Consider the following 16,705-nt stretch of genomic DNA (forward strand, 5'->3'; position numbering starts at 1 on the left):
TCTTTGGTAGTGAAATACAGCAATCACACGGCCACATAGCTTTTTTTTTTTTTTTAAAGACAGAATCTTGCTCTGTCCCCCAGGCTGGAGTGCAGTGGCACGATCTCAGCTCACTGCAACCTCTGCCCCCCGGGTTCCAGCAGTTCTCCTGCTTCAGCCTCCCTAGTAGCTGGGATTATAGGTGCCCACCACCACGCCCAGCTAATATTTGTATTTTTAGTAGAGACAGTGTTGCCATATTGGCCAGGCTGGTTTCGAACTCCTGACCTCAAGTGACCCACCCGCCTTGGCCTCCCAAATTGCTAGTATTACAGGAGTGAGCCTCTGCGCCTCCTCTGCTCCAGTTCTACTTTCTAATAGTATTTTATTATTGTCATATTATATTATGAAATAACACTTTCCTTTTTTTGAGACGGAGTCTCGCTCTGTGGCCCAGGCCGCGGGAGTGAGTGGCGGGATCTCGGCTCACTGCAAGCTCCGCCTCCCGGGTTCACGCCATTCTCCTGCCTCAGCCTCCTGAGTAGCTGGGACTACAGGCGCCGCCACCACACCCGGCTAGTTTTTTGTATTTTTAGTAGAGACAGGGTTTCTCCATGTTAGCCAGGATAGTCTTGATTTCCTGCCCTCGCGATTCTCCTGCCTTGGCCTCCCTAAGTGCTGGGATTATAGGTGTGAGCCACCGTGCTCAGCCATCACATGGTCCCATAGCTTTTTAAAAAATTCGTTTTAGAAATAAGGTCTCCATCTGTGGCACAGAGGGGAGTGCAATGGCACCATCATAACTCACTGTGGCTGGGAACTCCTGGTCTCAAGCAGTCCTCCTGCCTCAGCCTCCCGAGTCGCTGGGCCCGTGTGTACCACCACACCTGGCTAGTTTTAAAAATGTTTGTAGAGACATGGTCTCACTGTGTTGCCCAGCCTGGGCTCAAGGAATCCTCCCGCCTCGGTTGAAGTGCTGGGATTACAGGCATGAGCCGCCGCCCCCAGCTGGAGGAACTTTTTAACTTCATGTTTCAGTTGATCTGTGACATGTAATGAATGGATTTATCATCAGTAGTGCACTGTAATCACATTTCAAAATGTAATTTATCTCGTTAGAAGTAATTTATATTAAAATACTTGATTAAAGTCCTAATATTAATTTTCATCTTAAATAATTTAAAATTTTTTCGAATGGTATTAGTATTCCTTTTGGTTAATAATTTAATTGAAATGTTCCCATATATTATCTTTTTAAAGGATTTATATGTAGAGGTTCTTAGGTTGGAGCTAGCGGTTCCGTTTAGGTAGCAGTTGCTGGCAGCACAGTGAGTGGCGAAATCTGGGCCTCTGTGGGGCAGGGCTCACCCCCGCGGCCCCACAGCAAGGCTGTGTGTGACCCACAACCACATGTGATAGAACCTGCTGGGTATTTTTCCTGATGACTTAAGAATTTCGGCCGGGCGCGGTGGCTCAAGCCTGTAATCCCAGCACTTTGGGAGGCCGAGGCAGGTGGATCACGAGGTCAGGAGATCGAGACTATCCTGGCTAACATGGTGAAACCCCGTCTCTACTAAAAATACAAAAAAACTAGCCGGGCGTGGTGGCGGGCGCCTGTAGTCTCAGCTACTTGGGAGGCTGAGGCCGGAGAATGGCGTGAACCCGGGAGGCGGAGCTTGCAGTGAGCCGAGATCACGCCACTGCACTCCAGCCTGGGAGACACAGCGAGACTCCGTCTCAAAAAAAAAAAAAAAAAAAAGAATTTCAAAATGTCTGAAAACTGTCTTTTAAATAATTTGGGGAATTAAATTTGCTTGTTTTTCTTTTCATAGAACTTTTTAACAACAGTGGCTATTCTTTTGGAAGCGGGAGCTTTTGTCAACGTCCAGCAGAGCAATGGTGAGACCGCACTGATGAAGGTAAATCCCTCCTGTGGGTTGTTCCTTCTTCAGTACCTTGGCAGGTGCTTGTGTTAGCATCTGCCACTGCCCGGCGCTGTGCTGGGGCCTGATAACAGAGTGGGTACCAAGACAGTCCTGGAGTCCAGCCACTTGCAGGGGAGGAGGAGAAGCGGGCTGGCAGGGCAGCAGTGAGCTCAGAGCGGGCAGTGGTGTGATCAGAACAGCACAGAGAGCCATGAGGTCACAGGGAAGTGCTCCGAGCTGGGCCTTGGGGACCCTGGCAATCTGTAGGGTGGATGAGGCAGGTGCCACACTGTATCCTAAATGGCAGTCAAGTCAGCAGGGAGGGAGCACTCTGGCTGCAGCTGGAGCAGCAGGGAGGCTGCCGGCCTGGAAGGAGCAGGCTTGGGCGTGGGACGGAGCTCCTCGTGCACTCTGTGTTCCTCATTTGATGTTGGTGAATTTGTCGCCTCGGGCTTGTTCCTGTGTTCCGGAACGTGGTTTGCAGACAGGTTTTGAAAGAAAGGTCGACCGTTTGGCATTTGTCTTAGGGGACACTACACGGTCTGGTTGGTTCCTCTGCAGCAATTGTGGGTTCCTGGCCCAGGATGCTATTAGGATATAGCAGGTCCAGACACCCAGCCAGCAGTGGCCAGCTCAGCTCCCTGTGGGCACCTGTCCTCTTTCCTCCCTGGGATGCTTGGCTCCATGTAAGCCATTGAGCCCAGCAGGAGCCTGCCCACAGCGCCCATTCCAGCCTCTGTCCCCAGTAAGCAAAAGAGCACAGCCAGGCCCTGGGTCTGCAGGGCACCTGGCATCCAGTCTCACCGTGAACCGTCTTCTGATGGCCCGGACCACCTGTCTCTTGTCCTCCTGCCGCACGAGGCCCATAAACAGTCTCCTCCTGTTGCCCAGGCTGGAGTACAGTGGCGCCATCATGACTCACTGCAGCCTCGGCTTCCCGAGCTCAAGTGCCTCTCACCTCAGCCTCCCGAGTAGCTAGGACTGTGGTTGTCTCATGTGGAGCAGTGGTGGCCTCTCAAAGCATCATCTTGGTGACAGATGACCCGGTGCACCCTGAACTGCAGCCATGCAGATGCATCTAGAGCATGAGAGAGGTGGGCGGGCACAGAAGCCTGCTCATGCGAAGCCTTAGGGAGTTCGTCCAGAGGGCCCTGGGGAGCCACAGCAAGGTTAAAGCTGAAGAAGGGTAGAATCAGATTAGAGGGTTTTCATTTGTGTGTTTTAATGCTTCGTAGTACAGAAGGGGCATAGATTGGGAGGAGGATAGTTTGCAGACTTGTTGTGTCTCCAGGTTATGTGAAATAACAGAAGTCTGTACCTGGGTCATGGCAGGAGGGATGGAGTGGGTGAGCTGGCCACTTGGTAAGAGGTACCATTCACAGAGCTTGGTAACTGGAGGGGACGCCTGGTCACCCCATTTCCTAAGTTGGGGGCCCAGGTGGCACAGATGGAGGGAGTTGGGTATTGGGTCGTGTAGATGTCACCTCTGCACATTTCACTGGGGAATCTAGGCTCAGGAGAGGGTGTGGGCTGGAGATTCAGGTTTGCTGCTGTCCAGCTCTGCGACAGTGACTGTAGCCATAGGTTGAGAGTAGGGTCATCCATGGGGAAGTGGAAAGGAGAAAAGGGCCGTAGAAGGAAAGAAGCTGCGTGGGGAGAAGCAGAGGAGGAAGTGGTCCTCAGGCTGGCAGCGCCTCCCCCAGCACCAGGCAGAAGGCAAGTGGGAGCCCCGGGTCAGCACCTCAGGGCTGAAGCCGTGCCGAGGTGCCTGTGTTGAGCTGGGAGTGGGGTGCGGAGGGGAGAGGGCTCTGGAGTGGGTCGGGGAGGACGTGGCGTTTCTTCCCTGAGAGGACACGTGGCACTTACTTCACTGGGTCTGAATTCAATAGACTGCCTTTATCTGCCATGAGGTTTATTTAAGTATTTGTTCCTGAAAAGCTGTATTTTAATTGCTTTCAGGATTTAGCATGTTGAAGTTTGAGTTTTAGAATGAGAAGATATAAACATAGTGATTTTCAGAAATTAAAACCCTTTCATCGGAGGAGAAAGTGTAGAACATGGGTCCTTTACCAGAGTGGGCAGGTGCAGGGGGACTGCCCTCACCTGTCGCTGCAGGCTCTGTCGGTCCCAGCAGGGCCTCACCCTCCCCGTGGCTGCAGTGTGGGCCACTCGGTCTGTCCCGAGCCTGTCCTGGATGGTGTCCCTCACCTCTGCAGTGGACACCCGGCGTGACCCGAAAGGTCTCAGGCATTGCCCAGGCTCCGCTGATCTGACGGCAGAGCTGCCCCTGCTGGAAGCGCTGGCTGACACCATTGTCCGGGCAGTGTGGCGGGCGGGCAGCGTGGTGGGCGGGTAGACAGGTAGCGTGGCGGACGGGCAGTGTGGTGGACGGGTAGCGTGGCGGATGGGCAGAGGGTGGACGGGCATCGTGGTGGACGGGTAGTGTGGTGGAGCGCCGCTGCTCCTGGAGGCCACTCTGTACAGTGACGCTGCTGCCCCAGCATCTGCCTCACAGGGTAGGGGGCGGCACAGGGACCCCATCCGCTTTTCACAAATGGAAACGGGAGACTCAGAATAATTACGGGACTTATCTGCAGTCACGTGGCTAGTGAGTGACAGACAAGGAAACGGTCTGTGCCACAGCTGCACCGTAGGTTTGCAAATTCAGATTCCTATCTGTGCTTGGGTCATCTCCTTTAAAGCAGCAGCTGGGGACATTTTGAGGTTATTTTGTGGTCCTGAGAGGTGTTTTTGAGATTCCCGAGACAAAGCTGTCTATAGTGAGGGCCAGGCTTGTGTATCTCGGTGCCTCTGCCGAGGGGCTGGCTCGCAGAGACAGCATCGCATGGACAGAGGGCAGCAGAGGCAGGGCCTGGTGTCTGTTCTGTCTTGGGACTGAAGCATCCTTTTTGAAGTTGCCCATTTCCTGAAAACTCACTGAAGAAATTAACCTGAACGTAGCACACAGATTTCTGTGTTGGCCCCTGAGTCAAAGATACTCCCCACTTGCATTTAAGCAACGTGGCCTGTGCCCTCTTCACAGAGCCCAGGCATGTATGGAGAAGGGACCAGCACCCATGGGGAGTTACCACAGGTTACAGCTGAGTAATTGTTCCTCCTTTTCACCTGACGCAGGCCTGCAAAAGAGGAAATTCAGACATTGTACGACTTGTGATTGAATGTGGAGCTGACTGCAACATTTTGTCAAAGCACCAGAACAGTGCCCTGCACTTCGCGAAGCAGTCTAACAACGTGCTTGTGTACGACTTGCTGAAGAGCCATTTAGAGACGTAAGTGGCAAGTGACTGTGCCGTGTTGAGTCCCATATCATACGCTGTTCGTGTGGACACATTATCATTGGAGCGGCCTCTGCGTAACTGCTCAGAAAAACATCCAGCACAAGTCCTGATGGTTTTGTTTCCAGTAAATCACAGATTTAATAAATGGCATATGAATTATTTTTCTGCAAGTTATTTAACTCAGAAAATTTCAAACTTAACACTGGCCTATCTGGGAGTATTTTCCTTAAATATTAAGTATGCTCTTAATTTGGTTAGCAAAGGTTTTCTTAAAAACATTTAAACTTGGCCGGACACAGTGGCTCACGCTTGTAATCCTAGTACTTTGGAAGGCCGAGGCGGGTGGATCACCTGAGGTCAGGAGTTTGAGACCAGCCTGGCCAACATGGTGAAACCCTGTCTCTACTAAAAAAAAAAAATTAGCCAGGCGTGGTGGCGGGCACCTGTAATCCCAGCTACTCAGGAGGCTGAGGCAGGAGAATTGCTTGAACCCGGGAGGCAGAGGTTGCAGTGAACCAAGATCACACCATTGCACTGCAGCCCGGGTGACAGAGCAAGACTCTGTACCCCCACCAAAAAAAAGAAACTTTAAACGTTCGTCTTTCTTTTTAATAGACCTTATTTTTTGCAACACTTTTAAGCACAGCAAAGTTGAGTGGAAGGTACAGATTTCCAAGCCTCCCCACCGCCATCCTCCCCAACTGTCGAGATCCCAGTCGCCCACCACGGCACACTACTACAGCCGAGGAACCTACAGGGACATCGCGTAATCCCCGGAGCGCAGCACTGACATCAGGGCTCACTCGTAGTGTGACACATTCTGTGGATCTGGACAGAGACATCATGCATCCGTCCCTCATCACAGTGTCACACAGAATAGTTTCACTGCCAGAATAAGCCTGTTTTCCACCTCTTCATCCCTCCCTCCCCCAGCCCCCGACAACCACCAGTAATTTTACTGCCTTCATATTTTGCCCTTTCCAGAACAGTTGGAATCACACATTATTTGGCCTTTTCAGGTTGGCCTCTTTCGTTTAGCAGTAGGCATCCCAGATTCCTTCCATGTCTTGATACGGCGTTTCTGTTTAGCACTGACTAATATTCTGTTGTTGCTTGTCAGTATTTACCAGTTTATTCCAGTTCATTCTTTTTCAAATAAATTCTAAATCATATTTTATTTTATTGCAAGTTCATACTTACAACACAATTTAGTATTTCTATCACTTCAGAACTCTTTTGGCAACACACATCACAAACTCGCACATACCAGACAGTAGCGAACTCAAGGCGGCGTTTATGTCACAGGTCTCGGGTGGGCCTCTGGGACTGCGCCTGTTGCACGCGGTGCTGCTGATGGCTGCAGTCCCGACTCCTCTGGTCACACGGGGTGTCTGCATAGATCCAGGAAGTAGAGTGACCCACTTTCCTGATTTGCCCAGGACTGAGGGCTTCCCCTTTCTGATTTTCCACTGATTCATTAGACAACTATGTATCAAGCATAGACTTTGTGCCAGGCACTGTTCTAAAGACTGGGGAGATGGAAACGGCAGTGGGGGAAGAGACTTGCCCTCTTAGAACTTCAGTTCCACTGAGATGGACCAGACAGACACACAGGTTGTCGGGTGCCGCCGGGTGGAAGTCGAGCTGGGAAGGAGGCAGGCAGAGCTGCAGCTCTTTTTTGGAAGGTTGGCCTGGGAAGGCCTCACTGGTTTTCGACAGGCTTGTGGTTCTTTTCTACATTAATGTTAACAACGTGTACTACTCTTTTTTCTTAGACTTTCAAGAGTAGCAGAAGAGACAATAAAGGATTACTTCGAAGCTCGCCTTGCTCTGCTGGAACCAGTGTTTCCAATCGCATGTCATCGACTCTGTGAGGGGCCAGATTTTTCAACAGATTTCAATTACAAACCCCCACAGAACATACCAGAAGGTAAGCCTGTGCCTCCCTTCACACTTTCCTGTGTGAAACGTGACACGATAGTAACAGATTGTTAGACAGAATCCGTTCTTTGAACAAACTTTAAGGAAATTCCGTTATGTGTAATAATTCTGCAAACCAGTTAACAGCAGAGCTACTCTGAAGAGACACCGGCTGACACCCCATCCCTGTTTTAACCCCCGTTTAGAGCACTGAAGTTAGGGCTTCCTAATCACACTGGTGCTCAGTGAGTTTTACTAAAATTCAGTGTCTGAGTTATGAAGATTCTGAGCCTGGAATGTTTTTTCCCTGAATTGTGTTGTTTGTAAAGTCTTTGCCCTTCTTGAAAAAGAAAAAATAGTCTTGCCCTGTAGTAAAGCCGGGTGGAAGAGATGGAGAAGCCACTTCCCTCTCTAGCCTCTGCTCCAGCCCCTCTCCAGGCATGACTGTGGCTGGCCCTCTCTACACGCGGTGCCAGGCAGATGTGCAGGCAGCACGTCTGCCGAGGGGAGGCAGCTGGGCTCTGGCTTTTTTTGCTTAGAAACCCGTTCCCCGTTTTGTTAAGTGGCCTCTTTCATTTAGCAGTAGGCATCCCAGATTCCTTCCATGTCTTGATAGTGCGTTTCTGTTTAGCACTGACTAATACTCTGTTGTTGGTTGTCGATATTTACCAGTTTATTCCAGTTCATTCTTTTTCAAATAAATTCTAAATCATATTTTATTTTATTGCAAGTTCATACTTATAACACAATTTAGTATTCATTCCTGGAAAACATATTTAAGAACATATAGCCCTGCCCCTGAAAGAGCCATTTGTAGTATCTTAGTGTTGAGAGAACTTGACATTGTGGAATCATAATTTATCAGGTTTTGTTGTTGCTGCTGTTTTGAGAGGGAGTCTCCCTGTGTCACCCAGGCTGCAGTGCAGTGGCATCATCTTGGCTCATTGCAACCTCTGCCTTCTGGGTTCAAGTGATTCTTCTGCCTCAGCCTCTGGAGTAGCTGGAACTACAGTCGCCCACTGCCACGCCCAGCCAATTTTTGTATTTTTAGTAGAGATGGGGTCATGTTGGCCAGGCTGGACTCAAATTCCTGACCTCAAGTGATCTGCCTGCCTCAGCCTCCCAAAGTGCTGGGATTACAGGCGTGAGCCACCGTGCCTGTTCAATAATTTATAGTTTTGATTATTTAGGTGGACCATCTGCATTGCCAGGTGTGAGCGCCAGCGAGCGATGCCCTGAGCTGGCCCTGGTGAACCTGAGTACCCACTGACAGCTACAACTGCTGGACTTGCAGTTTTCTCAGCATTTGTATAATGTCTGCATCCACCAGCTTTTTTTTTTTTTTTTTTTTTTTTTTTTTTGAGAAGGAATCTCACACTGTTCCCCAGGCTGGAGTGCAGTGGTGCGATCTCGGCTCACTGCAACCTCCACCTCCCGGGTTCAAGCAATTTTCCTGCCTCAACCTCTTGAGTAGCTGGAATTACAGGTGCCCGCCACCACACCCAACCAATTTTTGTATTCTTAGTAGAGACGGGGGTTTCACTATGTTGGCCAGGCTGGTCTTGAACTCCTGGCCTCAAGTGATCTGCCCGCCTCTGCCTCGCAAAGTGCTGGGATTACAGACATGAGCCACCATGCCTGGCCAATTTTGGGTATGTATTAATCAGAAAAATTGGAAGGGGCAAAAGGGTATGTGGAAGAAAATGGAAAACCACTCAGACCCACACCCAAAGGAGCCCACCACAGGAATGTCCCTGGGACATGTGCACATTCAGCAGTCATGTTTAAAATACCAGTTTAATAACTTCAGTGTAGAAAATCATACTTAAGTCTTTTCCAGGAACTGTCAGTAGAGATTACTTGGGCAAAAGGTAAAAAGAGTTCTGTGGGTTGAAAAATGCCAGGTGACACAAGCTTTGAGAGGGCCAACCTCCTCTGAGCCTCCAGGCGGAGTGGGTGATGCCTGTCTGACCAGGTCCAGCTCAGGGGCCTGCTTCCATCTGGCGTTGAGTGTTCCTCTCTCTGGGGGCTGAAGGTTGCATTTGAAGTAATTCACACACATCTCCCATTTTCAGGCTCTGGCATCCTGCTGTTTATCTTCCATGCAAACTTTTTGGGTAAAGAAGTTATTGCTCGGCTCTGTGGACCATGTAGTGTACAAGCTGTAGTTCTGAATGATAAATTTCAACTTCCTGTTTTTCTGGTAAGATACTCTGTATTTCACTATTGAAAAGTAAATTCTTCTAATCAAAAGCATAGGTGACTTCATTTTAAATTCCTGTGTCTTAATATAATCATTCAGAAAATAATCCAATAATAGTGGTTGGGAATGAGGCAATATCCGTAATTATCCTAAATTTTCTCAGTAGGAATTTTTCCTGTTTGTTTTTTTGCCTTAAATTGTGCTTACCATACTGTCTTAGGGCTAGCATTGTTCTGAATGTAAATTCTTAATGATCTCAAAGATTCTTTGTATATACTTTGCCACTTTTAGAATTCTTTCCTTGGACTGAATTAAGCAAAATTCCCTAGATATAGCCATTTTAACACTTGTACTGTATATTGCTGGGTGCATTCTAATCCAGTTTCCTGGACTGATTTTGTCATTTGTATATTTTTAATAAATCAAGGGAAAAGTAAGTCACCTTTTTTTTTGAGACAGGGTCTCACTCTGTTGACCAGGCTGGAGTGCAGTGGCGCAGATCACAGCTCACTGGGGCCTTGACTTCCCAGGCACAAGCAATCCTCCCGCCTCAGCCTCCTAACTACCTGGGACTACAGATGCACGCGCCACCACATCTGGCTAATTTTTTGTATTTTTTGTAGAGATGGGGTTTCACCGTGTTGGTCAGGCTAGTCTCAAACTTATGGGCTCAAGCGATTGGCCTCCTCCACAGCATCTTGACTTATGAAATAAAAAACAAAACTTATTTATGATTCTTTTACATCATTGCTGTTTTAATAGTTTCTGGTGTAAGTTTGAAAAAGCACTGATTTTTTTTTCTCTTTCCATTGTAGGACAGTCATTTTGTTTACTCATTCAGCCCTATTGCAGGTCCCAATAAACTCTTCATAAGGTTGACAGAAGCACCCTCTGCCAAGGTGACAATCCTTTCTTCATATGTAGTGTCAGTACTCAAGTTGTTACTCCAGATTACTTTATCAGCATTAGAAAAAAATTCCAAGAATCCTGGTGTACCTGTCCTAGAGAGACGCACTCCCTAGGGTAGTGATGCTAGGTGCACCCTCTCTCAATCTAGTGTGTTAGACATAATAATGCGGCAGGAAAAGGACTTGGTTGCAGCTGAGAAGAACGCCTCTCTAGAGGAGGGAACCATCTGAATCATGTTCTAGGCCTTGGTATGGAATTGCCAAATATATGTCTTTAGGCCGGTCCCTAACCTCTTGTATGAAAGGAAGCTGGACAAAATAGTCTCTCTAATAAAACAGTAATATAAAATTAATAGCACTTGGAATTATTTCTTGAATTAAAATGGCAATGATCTAACAATGTAAATTGATAAGCAACTTGAAAATACTGCCAAATAATAGAAGCAGATCTTGGCCATGTGTGGTTTTTTCTTGTAAGAAAGGGGAAATCTGGGTCTGTACTGACAGCTGCATTCTTTTCTTTCAACAGGTTAAGCTGCTAATAGGTGCATACAGAGTGCAGCTGCAGTGACCGGACAGCAGGGATTGGGTGGAGTTCTCTTCAGACCCATTCCTACACTCTCTCTGACAGCAGTTTGGAATTCTCCTAGCACATCTATGTCAAGTTTTGTCTGTAAACCTCTTGCAGTTAAGCCTGTTGTCCGTTGTAGTCTGTAAGACGCGACATAGCTGTGTCTGTGCCAGTATGCTGGGATCTCAGTGCAGTGTCCAGACTGCGTATTTCAGTTTTTCCACAATGTGGATAGTACATATGAGGATTATTTAAGAAAATTAAAGACTTACTTTCTTTTTTCTGGAGACGGAGTTTTGCTCTTGTTGCCCAGGCTGGAGTGCAATGGCACGATCTCAGCTCACTGCAACCTCCGCCTCCTGGGTTCAAGTGATTCTCCTTGAAATTTCTACTAGCCCTGGTGAACTTCTGTGCTTTAAAAAAAAAAGAAAAAGAAAAAGTTCAGCTCTAAAGCATTTGCTTACAGCAAGGGGAGCCATGTTATATTCAAGTTACCCAAGCACCAAATAAAGTGTGGGTTTGCTGCGCCTGAAAGGGTTGGGGGGCCTGATCTTTTTCTAGTAGACAGTGGCCACACATTCTGGAGATGGCAGTCACTTGTAAATGTGCTGTAGTCACTTGTACACTATGAGGCCTAAAGAATATTACAGGCTCACACCTATAATCCCAGTGCTTTGGAGGCTGAGGCTGGAGGATTGCTTAGGCCCAGGAGTTCGAGACCAGCCTGGGTAACACGGGGTGGAACACGCCTGTGGTCCCAGATACTCGGAGACTGAGGTGAAAGGATTGCTTAAGCCGGGGAGGTCAAGGCTGCAGGGAGCCATCAAAGGCCACTGCACTCCAGCCTGGGTGACAGAATGAGACCTTGTCTCAAAAAAAAAAAAAAAAAAAAAAAGTTTCTTGGGAGTCTCTATGTTTTTTTTGAAAAGCCAGATCTTGTGCCCTAGTTTTGAACACCAACTGGGAAGATGGAGCTTAGGTAACAGCGAAGCCTGGCTGCTGTGTGGGAGCCGCCATCTTGTCTGGGAAGAGTTCTGCTGCTCAAGGCAAGCGTCAGTCGAGCTCAGGCTGGGTTATGGAGAAGGTGACAATTGTTTTGTTCCTCATTAGTTTATAATTGTATGAAATACGATTTTAATGAAAACTTTTCAGCATTCACGTTTGTGTAGATATTTCAGAGAACCATTTTTACTTTACATCCTAAAACTGCATTTTCCTATGGTTTTGTCAATAAAACTCTATGATGTTGGTCTGTTTCCTTTTATGTCTCAAGTCTCAAAACTTTAAAAGACAGTAGATATTTGTGGTTTTCTAGCTAAGTGAGGGCCGAGATTGGACTTTTTCAACTAAATTGAATCATACAGTATATCTGATTTCATAGCTTTCCGGGGGAACAGGGAGATCTGAGTTCGCAGTGCAGGTCAGGAGCAGTAAGGAGACAGCAGGACTCCAGCTACAGATGTGAACAGTGTCAGGAACACGTGAGAAGGTGACCGACTGTTCATCAGGAAGGCAGGGCTGTCTAAGATACAAACCAAACAGGAATCGCCAAATAGTTCAAGTTATTGGGGAAAAAAGCCTGAGCAATGATCCCTCTGAAAAACAAAGCAGTTCTCAGGCAGCACCTTACCAAAAGGTTTATAGATGACGTTTAGAACTATAGGTCAAGGCCCAGGGCAACTTCGTGTAGGGTAAAGTGTGTGCAGCACAGCTTATGTGACCTAGTCATGTCACAGATCTCCTAGTCTTTTCCCCTGGAAAGCTATGAAGTCGGATACAGCACTAGGACATGATTCAGTTCACGGCCGAGGACAGGTGATCTCAGCACTGAGATCGCCATACATGGGATGCACGGCTGTGGCCAGACTCGCATCATGTCCTCTGCCATTGTTCCTTTCCACTGTCTACTTGGGTAAGGACAACATAATCTGGCTATTTACTAGCAACAGCACTCAGATCTAGTTTGCTGTAATGGCTGTAGTAGAAAGTACACTACACATTCTTTTGTCTGTTCTGCCAAAAATAGGGATTCTGGTAACATTGAATAACTACAATTAGACATGAGGAGTTTGGTTTCAGTCCAAAAATACACTATCCTCACAAGTCAATCCTATCTTGATTCTTAAATGTGGAGACTCTTTACTCAGTAGAATGATCAGGAAAGTCTATTTGAAGCTCAGGTGCTACTTCCTGAGTTCCGCTTTGTGCTGCACTGTACACGTCGTACTGGGTAGCTTTGGAAGTGAAGCACCCTCCCAAACGAAGCAGACTGTTGGTGAGCATACACTAGTGCGGCGAGGCTTACAGGGCACTCGGCATGTGAACCAGGGGCCTGAGGAAGCACACATCGTGAAAGGCTGGACTGGATGCCCAGAATAAAAACAGTGAAGCTCAAGGAGGATGATTAGCAAAACAAGGAAAAGCAGGAAACATACAACAGACTGAAAAACCTGGGTCGCGAACTGACAAAGGCTAAAGAAGTTCAAAATGTTCAATATTTTATGCAGTTAACGTGTCAAAGCTTTAAGTCTGAAGTTTTAGACTTGTCCCAAATCCTTGCTAAGTCAAGACCACTATGGAATTCACACTGCTTTCTATAGACTTCCACCGACTTGCAGCTAATGGTCCTTACATAGCAAAGCTGGGATTTCTAGACGTCTCCTTCTAGGTTCAGAAAAGCCTCATTAGGTAAGTGGCAAGACTGTGAAGACAGTGAAGTGGTTCACAATTCTGTCAAATGGGAACAAGATCAAGGACACATCGGTCCTCCTGGCACCACTTTAGTTTTGAAGGTGACGCCTCCACGCATCCCCACAGCACGCTCGCCTTCCTGTGCCAACTCCCGCTATTTGCTTGCCTGAGCCAGTTCATGCTTCAGTAAAAACGATTTTTCTCCCAACAATGCCAGTTTGCTTATTCCCAACTTTGAGAGTTAACCCAAAATTGTGGGCTATGAGGGATGGTTTTTAAAAACCCTCTCATGGTTCCCAGTCAGAGCACTGAAAGGAGGGATTTGCTGGCTATTCTGAATTTGAGCATTGCTGCCACACTACCTTCCAGCGTGAGCCCCAGCGTGAGCTGGCAAGACCACCACACCAAGGAGTTGGTAACATCTTGATTTAATTTACAAATAAAAAGCCAAAACCCTCGATAAAAAGGAAAACTGCAGTTTACAATTATTCCAGAGATCATTTTTAACCACAGAAAATGTGCCCCTGTAGCATGTTTTTAAATGGAAAGTGCTACGATTGCCCAGACATCCATGAACTGCTTGTATGGAGTAAGAAATTCGTAAGTGAGGTAAGATTGGTTTTCTGTCTTGTTTCTTCCAGGTCACGAACAGGATATTTCCCACAAAATGTTTTGCCCTGGAAAAGAGACAGAGTCTTCACTAGTAAACAGGATCTAATCTCCATAGTATATGTTTCTAAAGAAACAAGAGCTTTCAGTCCTAAAGTAATTTGCTAGACTAGAATCACTGACCGGCAGACCTAAATAAATTCAAGGTTCAATATTAAGATTGTTGAAGGAGGAAACTGTCATGGAAATGGCAATTTCTTAACTCTTTATAATAAAAGTAGATTCACTGTCACAAGAATTAAATATTTGGCATTTTAATAATTTTACTTTCTTTACATGTTTCTGGAGTGAACCGGTTTCTTTTCACTCACTTTGTTAGAAAGTAAAATCTATAAAAGGAGTTCTTTAACTGAAGTAACAGTATTCACATTTTTTAACCAAAATTTAAAAATCCTAAAGTTCCAATGACAAATCTACTTGATAAGCTTAAAATCTCTCTCCCCTTCTCTCTCAAGGCCACAGAATGCCACAGGCTTGATCTATGCCACAGATAGCTTATGTACACATTTTTCCTTTCCCATGTATTTCCTTACCCATATATGAGATTGGTTCTTTGGATTTTCAGAGACCTACATATACAGCAACTTGAAAGTTTAATTTCAATAAAATCTCCATAGACGATATAAAATTATTCTCTAGTTTCCATCCTCAAAATTTCTGTTGCATAGGCTGAGGGTGTGATTCAGAATGTACATTCTGAGGCTCCCAGATGACGATGCTGCTGGTCTAGGGCCCAGGCTTGAGAACCAAAGCCTGAGATTAACTTTCTAGAGCTGGGTATAGTATGCAAAACAGCTGTCACATTTTTGTGCTGCATGAGGTGTCAGATACTTTGAAAAGGTAAAATTTCTCAAAACTATGGAATACATCATCTCAAACCAAGTGCGCGCAAATCCTAGAAAAGAAACATCTTCATTAGTACACATGACCTAATCTTCACAGTTAAAACGGACTTTTCGACTTGCAGGAGTCTGTGTCCTGTGTGGGAGATCCTTCATTTCCAAGAAGCTCTCAGGCAACAGTCACTCCTGTCCCCAGAACCACTTGGGGCAGCAGCAAGAATAAGACAGAATAATGTTTAGTATCACCAGACAAAAGCTAGAAAAGAAATACACTTAATACTTTCTGGATCTATTAGAATGACAATGTACCCATGGGAATTTTGTTATAAAGACTGCATTAATGTTTCAATAATATTTTATGTGTGACGTAACAAAAGAACAGAAAAATTGTGACCCTTCTCCGAAAAAGTAGAAAGCAGAGGAGGAGGAATGCATCTGATTTTCTGATGCCATTTTTAAGATTACATACTTTCCAAAGGAACACAAGTTTAAAATTCTAAATTTGGAGGTCATTAAAAATCAATAGGAAATTTTTTTACAAAGACCTTTTTTTTCTCTCTCCTCACTCCAAGACATCTGTGATATGTCATTTCCCCTCTTAGTCCAGTTTTACCTGAAGACAAATCAATATACGCATTACACCAGTAAGGAAAGAGGAGGGCAAGGCAAAGCTTCAAGTCCCCTCTCGACTTGCTGAGAAACCAGCTGTGATGCCAGGGTTTCCTACCAAGACAGGCCACGCTGGAGAGGATTCAGCTTCAGCTATTAACTGTTCATAAATATTCTACTGACTCAAAACACTGGGACCATGACTTACGTTCATTACAGTCCACAGAATCAGGAAGAACTGACTAGAAAAAGGAAGAAATGAATACTCGAGGCTCTGTTAGGAAACAATGAGCAGATACGGACTGACCTGAAAGGAGGTAGGATTCCAGTACTTCTGGTCTTAACTCCTGAATTACACTGCTAGCTGCACTTCATGTAACTTCAGCCACGTTTTCTTTTATCACCCTAGAAATACAATGAAATCAGATTTAGCCTTTTTAAAAACTGATTTCAATAAACAATGAGAGAAATCAGAGTTAACTCATTTCATAAAGTTTGTAACAGTAATTGAGATTTCGATGCCATTTAGTGCTGCGTGCTCTGATTATTTCCATTCAGTAAGGATTTTTTTTTTTTGAGACAGAGTCTCGCTCTGTCACCCAGGCTGGAGTGCAGTGGCCGGATCTCAGCTCACTACAAGCTCTGCCTCCCAGGTTTACGCCATTCTCCTGCCTCAGCCTCCCAAATAGCTGGGACTACAGGCGCCCGCCACCTCGCCCGGCTAGTTTTTTGTATTTTTAGTAGAGACGGGGTTTCACCGTGTTAGCCAGGCTGGTCTCGATCTCCTGACCTCGTGATCCGCCCGTCTCGGCCTCCCAAAGTGCTGGGATTACAGGTTTGAGCCACCGTGCCCGGCCAGGATTTTTTTTAATTCAAAGTACTTTCCATTTCCTCAAAGAACATCAACTGACTTAAAATTCAGCTTCATTTTATCTTCTACAGTAAACAGTATTAAGTCCCAAATACCAAATAATTTTTTTAACCAAATAATTTTCAGATCTGCTAATAATTTATTAAGAATTTATTTTGCTAAGTCCTTCCTTATTTCCACAAGCCCTCTTGTACAGATTGTTGATACTTCAGCACAAC

At 46.1% G+C, this 16,705-nt stretch overlaps 2 protein-coding genes across 18 annotated transcripts in view; one reads left to right on the forward strand and one right to left on the reverse strand.

The window, feature by feature from the left end:
- LOC105490282 (M-phase phosphoprotein 8) overlaps positions 1-12,053 on the forward strand; it is a 37,434-nt gene extending 25,381 nt beyond the window's left edge. For 2 of the 3 annotated variants that reach the window (XM_071081574.1, XM_071081575.1), the window contains 5 exons: positions 1,812-1,898; positions 5,040-5,194; positions 6,979-7,133; positions 9,199-9,326; positions 10,142-12,053. In XM_071081574.1, the coding sequence (XP_070937675.1) occupies positions 1,812-1,898; positions 5,040-5,194; positions 6,979-7,133; positions 9,199-9,326; positions 10,142-10,348 (732 nt within the window). In that variant the 3' untranslated portion in view covers positions 10,349-12,053. The remainder of the gene's footprint in view (positions 1-1,811; positions 1,899-5,039; positions 5,195-6,978; positions 7,134-9,198; positions 9,327-10,141) is intronic. The other variant, XM_011755749.3, reaches the window with a different exon arrangement.
- LOC105490279 (paraspeckle component 1) overlaps positions 10,141-16,705 on the reverse strand; it is a 109,895-nt gene continuing 103,330 nt past the window's right edge. For 5 of the 15 annotated variants that reach the window (XR_011615004.1, XM_071081576.1, XM_071081577.1 and 2 more), the window contains one exon: positions 10,141-16,021. Coding sequence is in view for 4 of the 15 variants with exons in the window: in XM_071081576.1 (XP_070937677.1) it covers positions 15,988-16,021 (34 nt within the window). In the remaining 11 variants the exon portion in view is untranslated. The remainder of the gene's footprint in view (positions 16,022-16,705) is intronic. The other 10 variants (XR_011614997.1, XR_011615003.1, XR_011615000.1 and 7 more) reach the window with 3 other exon arrangements.

This window comes from Macaca nemestrina, chromosome 16 (assembly GCF_043159975.1).
Source record: "Macaca nemestrina isolate mMacNem1 chromosome 16, mMacNem.hap1, whole genome shotgun sequence".
NCBI lineage: Eukaryota > Metazoa > Chordata > Mammalia > Primates > Cercopithecidae > Macaca > Macaca nemestrina.